This window comes from Capricornis sumatraensis, chromosome X (assembly GCF_032405125.1).
Source record: "Capricornis sumatraensis isolate serow.1 chromosome X, serow.2, whole genome shotgun sequence".
NCBI lineage: Eukaryota > Metazoa > Chordata > Mammalia > Artiodactyla > Bovidae > Capricornis > Capricornis sumatraensis.
The window spans coordinates 26,087,077-26,100,509 of NC_091092.1; the positions used below are offsets into that span (position 1 = coordinate 26,087,077).

General features: G+C 39.7%; 1 protein-coding gene across 1 annotated transcript in view; it reads left to right on the plus strand.

Annotated features, from left to right (window-relative positions):
* Positions 1–13,433, plus strand: part of LOC138071583 (dedicator of cytokinesis protein 11-like) — a 41,504-nt gene that overhangs the window by 6,020 nt on the left and 22,051 nt on the right. The window contains 3 exon segments of the mRNA XM_068963098.1: positions 1,906–1,964; positions 5,211–5,317; positions 13,247–13,369. Of these exon segments, the coding sequence (XP_068819199.1) occupies positions 1,906–1,964; positions 5,211–5,317; positions 13,247–13,369 (289 nt within the window).

Here is a 13,433-nt window from a genome sequence, read left to right on the forward strand (position 1 = left end):
AGGAGAAGGGGACGACAGAGGATGAGATGGCTGGATGGCATCACTGACTCGATGGACGCGAGTCTGAGTGAACTCCGGGAGTTGGTGGTGGACAGGGAGGCCTGGCGTGCTGCGATTCATGGGGTCGCAAAGAGTAGGACACGACTGAGTGACTGAACTGAACTGAACTGAAACACAACTAATTAAGGTTTTAGGTGTGTCTTTCAGATATATTAGCTGAATATTATCTCATCTTTTCAATTAGTAGAAATTTGAAATAAGAGTTTTATGTCTACTAAGTAGAAACCTACACCCATTAGATACTGAAGATAGTTAACTATATTAAAGTATTTCCTTAGAATATTTTCAGAGGGGCAAAAACCTTAAAACTAAGCAAAAATCAAGAACTATTTGTCTCCATTATCAGTTCTTAAGCTTTAGAATTATAACTCTAGGATTGGAGAAAATAGGAACTGAAATATACAAATTTGCTGTGAATTTTTTTAGACATTAGCTTGAGGCAGCCAGCCTGAATAGCGAACAATGTGACATGTTTCAAGAAGTGGAAACAGTGCTTTTAACCGATCGTTGAAATACTGATTTTACAAAACCTTCAAGGGTTGTTGTTTTTTTGTTGTTGTTTCTGAATTTATCCTTCGTAGAAATCAAAGAGCCCTTCTCTGTGTAGGAAAAAAGGATGTTTTGCATTTTAACAAAAGTAATGTTAAATCTAGGAGAAGTTTACATATTTATTTATAGGTACCATCTATTTTTAAGCCTGGAAAATTCTACTCACTTAAACTAGAAAATCTTATTCTGAAATTGTTGCAGTAGTAAATCCTTAGGGTTTCTCTCCCTTAGCCTCTTTGATTCCAATGATCCGAAACACCTGATTTTGTAAATTTTGTGATTAAAGTATCATAGTCATGCCAATGTAACCACTAGTGTTAAAACACAAGTTAAAATCTTAATCTGTTAACCTGTCTTCCAGTCTGAGAAATCCATAACCTAGGTAAGACCTGGATATTCAGAGTAAATAAAAGTACATTTGAGTCCAGGACTGACAGAAAAAATTCCATTTACACTTAAGACAAACTTATTTATCAAAAATAATAGAGCAATTGTAGAACCCTTTGCTGTCTATCAAATATCTTTTATGATTAAAACAAAATCTCTGACATATCAATTGCCAAAATTTTTCAGTTTTCTCAAATTCTATGCCATCTCTGTTGAAGTCATCATAAAGCTTTCTTTTTGATCAGGATGGAATGAAACACTACAGCTGACGCATTGGAGACAGATGTTCGCCTATTTAGAGTGTTTAAGGGAAAAACTAGTTTGTGCCATTGGGTGGTGGGCTGAGTGAGCCAAGACCTGGTCCCCGGGCATCCCGAGGGGACCGCAGAACAGCAGAACGCGGCCATTTCTGGATCCTGCTTCTCAGGCTTTAGGCGCTGAACTGAAAGGCAAGGTAGGGAGAGAGGTGCAGCGCGCCCTGCCTCACCTCCACCCGCAGACTTCTTTCAGCCAGAGTTCTGGCTCTTTGTACCAGAGATCTCAGGGATCACATTTTCTTCCCTTTTCCTAAGTTACCTCTAAGCGGTGATAGGAGGTGTTAGTTACTCCCAGTCCCCAAAATACGTGATCAAAAAACGGATCTAAATTTCCTTACTTCTACTTTGTCTGCAAACCTCAACATGTTCGAGGTGTCATTCTCTGGAGATTAGCCTCCTGTACCTCTTCCTCTTGTCTTCCTGAGACAGTGCACAGCTGTTTCCTCCAGGGTAGACAAGAATCAAGTGTGCATTCTCCCACCACCACACAGCATCCGAGATTCAGCAAAGCTTCAGGCCTCTAGAGCTCCCCCATCACTGCAAGAAAAGGAATCTCCTTTCCCATAGAGTCTGTTCTTGTCATGCCTTATAGGGTAACGTTGGTCCTTTTCCCAAGTCTCTACACCCGGGATCTGACAGCTTCTGTTCTGCGTAGCGTTTCCTTTCCTCAGTTCCTTCCCAGTTACAGCCTTTCCCCTTTAGCCCTCCACCTGGGGCTCTTATGCGCTAATCCTCTTCTAACTAGCAGTCTCATTTTAGCAAGGGTAGCTTTCCCACCCTCCCAACTCTCCTCCACTTTGTTCACGGGACCATTCGTGCTCAAGGTAGTGGTCTAGTTGGACACTTTGCATCTTGCTCGCCCGAGGATAACATCAGGAAAACAGAAGCCACAGCTCTGAAGGGCAGAATCAGGAATCCAGGTCACATTCCAGAAAGATTTAAAGCAGACCCTTTAAGACCATGTGACATAATGGTCCATAGGGCTGGAGAAGAGCCCTCACACACATTTACACTGGCCTAAATTTAGTAACTTGTTTCCTCTGAAACAAGACTAAAGGGAATCAAAGTTTTCCCCAAGCATTTTGAAGACCCACAAAAAAGAGTCCTCTTATCATTGGATAGTTTGGTGGGTGTTGATAACTTAAACAAGGACATATATATTTATATATATGCATATGTGTGTGTTCGTGTATATATATGTGCTTGTCTATTTGGAGATGTATCATCAGGCATAGGAATCAACATGATGCATTTAGCAAGAAGAGTGGACTCTGAAGCTGAAAAAATCCTTTAGAGTACACCAGATGATGTAGACCAGAGAGTCCAAAAGTAGCTCTCAACCTGTTTGTTTCTGGCAGGAACCATAGTTTACCCTCCCTCTACTTGAGATACACCTTGAAAGACCCTTTCCTGAGATGCTTTGGCCCCTTTTTATCCTCTCCTGAATCCTGGCCTTTTCTGGAAACCCTGGATGTGGGAATCATTTCAAATAATAATATCCTCAGAGTAGACAGAATTTTTCCCCCAGTCATGGATGTAGCTGCCTGAGCCCTTCAGGGGGTTGACTCTTTTCTTTGTTAAGGACGACATTCTTTACCTGTTCTCGAGTTTGGGGGCCCTCTTCCTTAACTGCCTAACTAACGTTTCACTTCATGAATCAAGTGGGATGTTTTCTACTAAATTTCAAAAAGTTCTCGCGATGCACTGCTACTCAACGAGTGTCCCATAGACCAAGCCATGTGACCCTTTTCCCATCAGAATGCTGAAGAATCTCAGTATGAGGTTTGGCTTTCTTAAAGCTTCCTTCTTCCTTCTCCAGCCTCTAACACCAGGAAGCTTACCAAATATTTAGTCGTGAGAACATCATCATTTCTAAGCATCACTATTGGATTGTAGAACAGTAGATGGCAAAAGCTGTTTGTCCCCTTTGCGACCAGTGATTTTCTACTAACTGGCAGCTTCTGTTATAAGGAGACTGAATTTTCCTTGAAAGTGACAACCCACTAATATAGGGGTAAATGCAAGCACAGCAAGATTGTTTGGACATGTTCCTAAGTGCAAAATCTGTAGGGCAACCATGTGGCCTTCTATCCCCAGACTCTTGTTTGATGGTAACAGTTTGGTCCACAATCCTACAGCAATAGTTTTCAGCTGGGGCTCACTACTTAACCTCCCAGTCGTCCAACTGCAGTCACTATACCAACTGCTAGCAATTATTTAATTTTATCTTCAGAAACCTAGTTTACTTATTGGTAGCTTTGGTAAAACAAATTTATTAAACACTTGTTGTATGTTAGGTACTGCTCCAAACACTTTACATTTCATTGAGTTCTTATAAGTAGTTCTTATAAGTCATCTGTTTTCCAGATACAGTCCTAGAGAGAGAAACATGTCTAAAATCACACAGTTAATGATAAAATTGGGTCTGTCTAAGTTCAAAAGCTCTGGTTGTTCCAGTGCCCCATCCTGTTCTCTGAGGATCCCTTATCCCTGGCATCTATTTTATTTCCTGTCTCTCTTTACAAGCCCTAGGGCACTTTTCCAATTCTCCAGTAAAACTAGGAACTAGAGATGATTACAAAAGCTCATTCAATGTTTACCTGAAAAGTACACGCCCTCTTTGTTTAGGTGACAGAAGATAAACATACACAGGATCAAAGTGTTAACAATTTTTAGACTATATTCAGTTCAGTTCAGTCGCTCAGTCGTGTCCGACTCTTTGCGACCCCATGAACCGCAACCCACCAGGCCTCCCTGTCCATCACCAACTCCTGGAGTTACCCAAACTCATGTCCATTGAGTCGGTGATGCCATCTAACCATCTCATCCTCTGTTGTCCCCTTCTTCTGCCTTCAGTCTTTTGCAACATCAGGTTCTTTTCAAATGAGTCAGCTCTTCGCATCAGGTGGCCAGAGTATTGGAGTTTCCAGGTTCAACATCAGTCCTTCCAATGAACACCCAGGACTGATCTCCTCTAGGATGGACTGGTTGGATCTCCTTGCAGTCCAGGGGACTCTCAAGAGTCTTCTCTAACACCCAGTTGAAAAGCATCAATTCTCTGCACTCAGCTTTCTTTATAGTCCAACTCTCACATCCATACATGACTACTGGACAAACCATAGCATTGATGAGATGGACCTTTGTTGACAAAGTAATGTCTCTGCTTTTTAATATGGTGTCTAGGTTGGTCATAACTCTCCTTCCAAGGAGTAAGCATCTTTTAATTTCATGGCTGCAATCACCATCTGCAGTGATTTTGGAGTCCCCCAAAATAAAGTCAGCCACTGTTTCCCATCTATTTGCCACGAGGTGATGGGACCAGGTGCCATCCCAGCAATCTTGCTTCCAGCCTGTGCTTCCTCCAGTCCAGAGTTTCTCATGATGTCAGCCGGGTGACAATATACAGTCTTGACGTACTCCTTTTCTTATTTGGAACTAGTCTGTTGTTCCACGTCCAGTTCTAACTGTTGCTTCCTGACTTGCATACAGGTTTCTCAAGAGGCAGGTCAGGTGGTCTGGTATTCCCATCTCTTGAAGAATTTTCCACAGTTTATTGTGATCCACACAGTCAAAGGCTTTGGCATACTCAATAAATAGATCATGTCAGGAAACTTGTACTATACCAAGCATTGCAGATGAGGGATAGTCAGAGAATGAAACTTATTTGTAAGTACCTTGAGCTCATCATTTGGGGAAAAGATTGGTAGGATATTAGTAGATAGATATAATTGGTTTAAAAAAAATTTTTTTTAATAACAGAAAATTGCACTTATGACTTTGTTCCTTCCCAAAAGTATGTGTTTATTTTCTAAGGATAGGTAATCCATGTAAGTCTGTCTTTCATTTACAAAACACTTTTAAAAAGTAAATTTGCTTCACTGCTTTTTATTTACACAGAATTATTCCCTAATGGATGTTCAGCCTTCAAGAAAATTACTCCCAACATAGATGAAGAAGGAGCAATGAAGGAGGATGCTGGAATGATGGATGTCCATTATAGTGAAGTAAGACTCCAGGGCCTGCATTGTCAGTTAGATAAATGTAACTTCTTTAAAATATTTACATTAAGAAATTATTACAGCTCACTTAATTTGAAAGGTAACTAAGGGTTGATGGGACTTCCTTGGTGGCTCACACGATAAAGTGTCTGTCTACAACGCAGGAGACCAGGGTTCGATCCCTGAGTTGGGAAGATCCCCTGGAGAAGGAAATGGCAATTCACTCCAGTACTATTGCCTGGAAAATCCCATGGACAGAGGAGCCTGGAGGGCTACAGTCCATGGGGTCGCAAACCATCGGACACGACTGAGCGACTTTGCCAAACTTTGCCAAGGGTTGACGAACTATAAGGATTAAAACTACCCAGGGATCAGATGTCCGTTTTTGAAATGTGGAGCCCTATCTCTGCAACGGTTCTTTCTGTCTGGTTTTAGAAATGTACCATGTATCATCATCCAATCACCTTCCCAGTAACCAGATCACAGGTACATACTTTGAAGACATCTCCATAAAAAATGGAGTTCACAATGAAACAGCTGAAGAGAGGAGGCTTCCAGGTGTTTTAAAGATTGAAAATTTCTGCTTTGAGCTTCATATGGATAGTAAACACCTGAAGTTGTCACTCGCTCAGTAAGGCTTTGGACTTGGTGATCGAAGAGGTATAGAATAATTAGATATGGCTGATCTCTGACCTCCAGAGTCTACCTAAAGAGACAACCCACCTACACAAAATGGAGAAAAGCAAGACAGTGCCATTTGAATAATACAGACAACATGCAGAGTCAAAGGTGAGAGGTAGCTTTGGGCTGAGGAGAGTTAGGACTAGAGAGAGGTTTAAAGAACGAGGATATCCTGAAGTCGTTTCAGCAGCAGCGGAGAATAGCTGGGATAAAAGGGAAGAGGTGGGAAAGGGTAAGGCGAGTTTTAGGGGGCAGAGTAAATGGATCATTTTGGCTAAGCCATTGGGTTCTCATAGGAAAGAGCAGTAGAGGAGGTCTGAATTGGAGAAACTTTGAATGTCTGGACTTTATTGATTAGAATGTTGAATTGCTGTCAAAGGTTTTTGAGCAGAATAATAATAAGATGAAATGAAGCAGGAGGAAAGGTTGAATTGGTGGTAATGTGGGAAATGTATTGGAGGTCGATGGATGGTGGCTGGGGGCAGAGGCTGGAATGTGGGCTGCCCTAAGTGTCCAGTTGTGAAGCAGCCAGGCCTAAACCCAGCTTGTGACAGGTTCAGGGACCACTGAGGAAAAGAGGAAGACTTGCTGGCTGTGTAGAAGAGTCAAATGTAACACTGAGATTTCAGGTTTGGATATTTATAGAGAAATGATGGATGGATGATTTTACAGGGAAGGTGATGAAGTTCATGTTTTGATGAGTGTTGAATTTGAAGCATCAGTAGAAGGTTATTGAAATGGAAACAACATCAGGTCATTAGACATTAAGAACTGAATCTAAACAGAGAGATCAGGGTTGCGGAGCTACATCTGGAAGTCATAGCTGTGTGAGAAGCAAAGCACACTGATAATGGGAGATAATATAGCAAGTGAAGCCCAGAGAACCAAGAACTGAATCACAGTGACGTTCACATTTAAGGAATGTGAAGACCAAACAGAGAAACAACAAAAGGAGGGAGACTGAAGTGCTTGCAGGCCCAGAGAAATGAATTTTTTTAAGGTAGTATTAAGAAACATAAAAAGCAGCAGTTTAAAGTGATAGAGACACACTTTGTACTCTATGAAGTGTATTTTTTAAATAAAAGCTATTTCAAGCTAGGTCTGGTTCATTTCGCTAAAATGATCTATGCCTAGAAGCTTTACCTCCTACCCCTTTTTTTTCTGCCTACTGCTTCTCTATGACTCTCTCCTCAGCAGTATAACTAGAGGCACAGATGTAGAGAGCGGACTTGTGGACACAGTCGGGGGACAGAGAGGGTGGGATGAATTGAGAGAGTAGCATTAAAACATATACCTGACCATATGTAAAACAGATAGCTAGCGGGAAGTTGCTGTATACACAGGGAGCTCTACCCGGTGCTCCGTGATGACCTAGAGGGCTAGGAGCTGGGAGTGGGAGGCAGGCTCAAGAGAGAAGGTATACACACACACACACACACACACACACACACTTAATGACTGACTCATGTTGTGTGACAGAAATGAACACAACATTGTAAAGCAATTATCCTCCAATTAAACAGAAAAAAGATTCATAAGAGTAGGAGCCCGTCTAGCCTCAAAAATGCTGGAGTGGGTTGCCATTTCCTTCTCCAGGGCCTCTTCCCGACCCAGGGATCAAAACTGGGTCTCCTGCATTGTAGGCAGATTCTTTAGCGTCTGCACCACCAGGGAAGCCCCAAATGATTAGCACATAGTATGAAATCAGTAAATATTTCTTTAGTGAAAAATAATAAAATAAAGATAATAATACTATCCTGGTCACTTCACAGTAAACATGAAGGTTCTTTATAAGTGATTAGGTGCTACGTAAATGTCAGGCTTTATGACTGACCAACTGGATAGTAAAGTTGGCTTTTACTCCCAGAACTTAAAAGACTTGATGTTTAAAACGTGTTTGCTGGATCAATTAATCATAACCGAGAATCAGATCCTTGAATTTTAATCCCAGTTCATTGCTTGACTGTGAAGCCTGGCGTAAATTAATTCATTTTGGGGGTTTTAGTTAGACTTAGATGATTTTCGTGTAAGATCTCCAGTTTGTGTGGGCTCAGAGCAGGAAGATTCCAGGGCGTTCACGGGAGATAAATGGATTAGCACAACTGCAGTTATGTCCTTTTTTCCAAACAGCAGCTTCAGCTTCGTCATCGAAGTGGCCTTAAGCCTGACCCTTTTTTTGTACTCCAAGGGAAAGTAGTAATATGTCTCATTAGTCAAGAACTATAATCAGTTTCCTATGTAAACACATTTGTTGGAACTCTTTTGTGTTCTACAGTAATAATTTATATGTGCTTTTCACATATAAATATGTGAAATATGATAGAATCATATTCTCCATAGTGCCATTTTATGTTTCAGTTTATATAATAGGGCTTTTTCCTCGTGCCCTAGCCAGTGGAAAATAACTGCCACTGATTTACAAGTTTTATTGAAGTGAAAGATACAAACTAGTGTTCATTTAGTGGCTTCTTTAAGTAGGTGAATTAAGCCATTAGTAATTTAGTTTGTTTTTAAGACTGCATTTCTGACTTTTGAGTTGAAATAGTTTTAAAGATAAATTAGTATACAGTAAAAGGCACACATATTAGGTGGACAACTTGATGGATTTTGACAGTTGTCTACACCCATATAATACCGTGGTAACACATTGTCACGAGAAACCAAAAAGTAGAACATGTGCATTAGCCCAGAAAGTTCCATTGCGCCCATTTCCCGTCAGTCTGCCCGGCCCCAATATCTGATGTAGATTACTTTTAACAGTATTTGGTGTCATAAAAATGAAATCATTCAGTATCTACCTTTTATATCTGCCTCTTTTGGTTGGCAGAAATTTTTTGAGATACATCCATGTTGTGGAGTAAATCATAAGTTCTTCATGGCTAGATATTCTATTTTCTCGATACAACATTTTAAAACCCATTCTCCAGTGGAAGGATTTTGGATTGCTTCCAGTTTGGGACTGTTATGAATAAGGCTGCTTTAAACATTCTTATCTGTGACCTTTTATGGGCATATGCTTTACTTTTTCTTGAGTAAATACCCTGCTGGTTCCTCGGGAAGTTTCATATGTAACTTTATATGAAACTGTCAGTTTTTAAAAGAGGTTGGGCCATTTTATATCCCAACAATGGATGAGAGTTCCAGCTGCTTCACTTCCTCACCACCATTAGCTGTTGCGAATCTTTTCGTATTTTTGCCATCCTAGTAGACAGGAAGTGGTATCTCACTGTGTTTTCATTTGTATTTCTCTAATGCCTAATGGTGTTGAGCATTTTTCACACGGTCTTTGTCTTTCATTTACCTTTTGTGGAATGTTTGTTCAGTTCTTTTGCCCATTTTAGAAATTACATTATTCTTGTTGTTGTTGTTGATTTATGGGGGTTATTTCTATATTCTGGATATAAGTCCATCGTCAGATATATGTGCTGCAGATTATTTACCAGTGTTGGATTCGTTTATGTATTTTCTTCACTAAGTCTTTTATTGAGCGGAAAGTTTTGGTTTTGATAGAGTCCAATTTACTTTTTTTTAATGGTTTCTTTGTGTGTGGGGGTGGGCTGGGGTGGGGGTGTATATTTGGTCTGAGAAATCCTTCCTTACCTCGAGACTGTGAAGATATTGCCTGATATGTTCTGCTATGAACTTTGTTCCTGAGTTTTATGTTTTGGTCTATAGTCTCTTTAGAATTCATTTTTGAGCATATAATGAGATAGAAGTCAAGATTCATTTTTCGTAGACAGGTATTTTACATAGGCCACACCATTTGGGGAGAAATAAATCTTCTTTCACCCCTGGTGAATTGCTTTGGCACCTTAGTTAAATTTCAGTTCTTTATATGTTTGTGATCTATTTCTAGACTCTGTTTCGTGCCACTGATCTATTTGACCATGTTGATAGCAATATCACACTGTCTTGATTGCTGCAAGTTTGTCAGTTATGGAATAATATAGTGTTAGTCCTTCAACTTTGTTCTTTTTCAAAGTCACTTTGGCTATTCTGCATCCTTTGATTTCCATATAGAATTTCAGATTATCTTTTCTCTTTCCTCAAAATAGCCTGCTGGAAGCTTTGTCGAGCTTTTGTTACATTTATATATCACTACGTGGAGAATGGACAGCTTGAACAATACTGAGTCTTTCAATCAAGTCTTGTTTAGGTTTTTAATTCCACCCAGCAATATTTTGTGCTTTTTCAGAGTAGAAGTCCTTTTCTGGATATTTTGTTAGATAGTGGATGTTCTGATGCTACTGGAAATAGTATTGTTTGGGTTTTTAATCTTATTTTTCAATTTGTTGTTGCTAGTATCCATAAAATGGAGAAGGCAATGGCAACCCACTCCAGTACTCTTGCCTGGAGAATCCCATGGACGGAGGACCCCGGTAGGCTGTGGTCCATGGGGTCGCTGAGAGTGAGGACACGACTGAGCGACTTCACTTTAACTTTTCACTTTCATGCGTTGGAGAAGGAAATGGCAACCCACTCCAGTATTCTTGCCTGGAGAATCCCAGGGACAGAGGAGTCTGTTGGGCTGCCGTCTATGGGGTCACACAGAGTCAGACACGACTGACGCGAGTTAGCAGCAGCAGCAGCAGCAGCAGGAGCGTACATAAATACAGTGATTCTATATGTTGATCTTATGATCTGCAACCTTGCTAAATCCTCTTACTTGTTTTAGTAGTTTGTATATTCCTTAGGATTTTCTACATACACCATCATGTCATCTGCACAGAAAGATAGTTTCATATTTCCTGATCTCTTTCCCTTCTCTCTTTCTTTCTCTCTTGCCTTCTTACACTGGTTAGCACCTTCAGCACAATAATGAATAAAAATGATAAGAGCAGAAAGTTTGTCTTGTTCCCAAATTGAGGAAAAGAGTGTTCAGCCTGCAGGTTTTTAATAAATGTTCTCTATCAGATTGAGAACAATCTCTTCAGTTCCCTGTTCTGGGTGGATTCTTTTTTAATATTGCATTGGGATATTGAATTTTTGCAAATTCTTTTTCTGCAACTATTGGTAGACATCACGTGTTTTCTCTTTTATTCTGTTTACGTGGCTCTTTCTATTTACAATGGATTTTTTCCTTATTGTAAACCAACTTTACATTCCTGGGACAAACATTACTAGTTTTTAATAGATTCTTTTTTTATTTCCCCAGAGTTCCTCCTTTCTACTATTGATAGAAAATTTAACTATTAAATGTTAATATATAGATTATTCAAGTAGCAACATTTAATGAACATCTATTTACTACCACCCTGCTAGTGACTGAAAAATACAATATAATCAATATGTTGTCCCTACACTTAAAGAGTCACAGCCTACTTGTAAAGTCAGATACGTATATAACGGGCAAGTATAGTGATAAATATCCACCCAATGTAGTATCATAGTAAGAAAAATAGGCCTCTTGTGTCGCTACTCTGTGTTAATCAAGAGAAGGATCCTGGAAGAGGTGAAATCTAACTTTTCTTACAGGGTTAACTAAGTGAAAGGGATTAAAGGACACGAGGGTACAGAATGGACAAAGGCACAAAGTTAAGACAACACCATGGTGCTTCCGAGAAACTAATAGTAGTTCATCACTGCTGGACTTAAAGTACAAGGCTAGCTTGAGGAGTGATGATTTCATAAACTTTCAGCCAGATCGCTGCAAACCTTATGTGTCAAATGAAGGAATTTGTCCTTAGTTCTGCAAATGATGGGGAGCCGTGAGATTACAAGGGAAGAGGGATGTAGTCTGGTTTGGATTTTAATCAAAACCCTCTGACAGATGTGTAGAGGATAGATTTGAAAGTGCCAAGGCTGGAGGCAGGAGGATCTGTTAGAAAACAATAATGACATCTTGAACCTTAGCAATGAGTGTAGAAATGGAAAGGAAAGGTCAGATTTGAGAAATATTTAGGAAGTGAAAGTGGCAGAACTTGACGATGAACTGATTAGAGGATGAGTCAAGACTGAGAGTGTATTAGTTTCCTAGAGTTGCCATAACAATGTACACAAACTGGGTGATTTAAAATAATAGAACTTTATTGTCTCACAGTTCTAGAGTCCAGAGGTTGGAAATCCAGGTGTCAGCAGGGCCCTGTTCCCTCGGAGACTCTGGGTAGCAGCCTTCCTTGCCTCCTCCTAGCTCTGATGGTAGCTGTTGGTCTTGGATTTCCTTGGCTCGTAGCGACATTACTCCAGTCACTGCCTCTGTAGTCACATGGTGCTCTCCCTGTTTGTCTCTGTCCTTTTGGAGTAAGGCTCACCCAGTAAATCACTGCTGCAAGTAAGTCACTCCAGTATGACATCAACTTCACTCATCATTATCACCAGTGACCCTGTTTCCAAATAAGGTTACATTTGGAGGCAGTGAAAGTTAGGGCTTCAGCGTATCTTTGTGAGGGACACAGTTCAACCTATAACCAAGAGTAAAGTCAGAAGTGCTTGTAGTTTTCTAGTTCAGAGTCTATAGGATATGACCCCTGGCTAGGTAGGAAGTGCAAGGGAAAGAGCTAGTTTAGAAAAAAGATGAATTCAGAATTGACTACAGGACATACTTTAAGAGCCATTGTAGCAGTCACTTCTATAGGTCTGAAATTCATCTCTTTAAGATAGAAACAAACTGTTCAGACTTATGAATAGTATGAGTAATTGGCATCACGCTTTCATTGTTGGGAACATGAGATGATGGTTGTTTTATAGAAGCTGTTATTATGGCAAAGAGATCTCTATCTTGAGGTATTATATTATCATTCTCACTAGTTTTAGAACCAACAGTTAGGAAGGAAGCATTGTTGACCAAAATCACATCATTTAATGAACACTGATGCAGCAGCTTGAAAATTGTGAAATTCCCTTAAGACTCTATTAACTGTGTGTAAACGTAATTTTAGTAGGAAGCAAAAATCATGGACATTTATATGCTTAGTGGAATTTACCCTGTTAGACATTTAATATCTTCAGTTTGGAAAATACTTCTCAACATGTTACCATGTGTAACTATGATTAACATCTTGATTATATGCAAAACCAAGCAAATAGTAGTTTACTATTGTCAATATTCATTTCATGCTTTCAAGAATGTGGTTTCAATACCAAATACTTTGAGTATGTCTTTTAGAAAATATGGTCACAGAACAATACTCCTTCTGTACATTTCCTTAAATGTAGTACATTCTGTTTTTTATTCCTTTGAAATAGTTCAAATTACATTTGCCCAGAGCTCTAAAAGTATCTCTAATTCCTCATTACATTTTTTTCTCAATGCAGGAAGTTTTTCTGGAGTTGCTGCAACATTGTGTGGATGGCTTATGGAAAGCAGAGCATTACGAAGTAATTTCTGAAATTTCCAAGTTGATCATTCCAATTTATGAGAATCGTCGAGAGTTTGAGGTAAGTAACTGATATGTTTGCATCATTTACCTATATATTTTATTTTGGTCTTAAGTTGCTATCT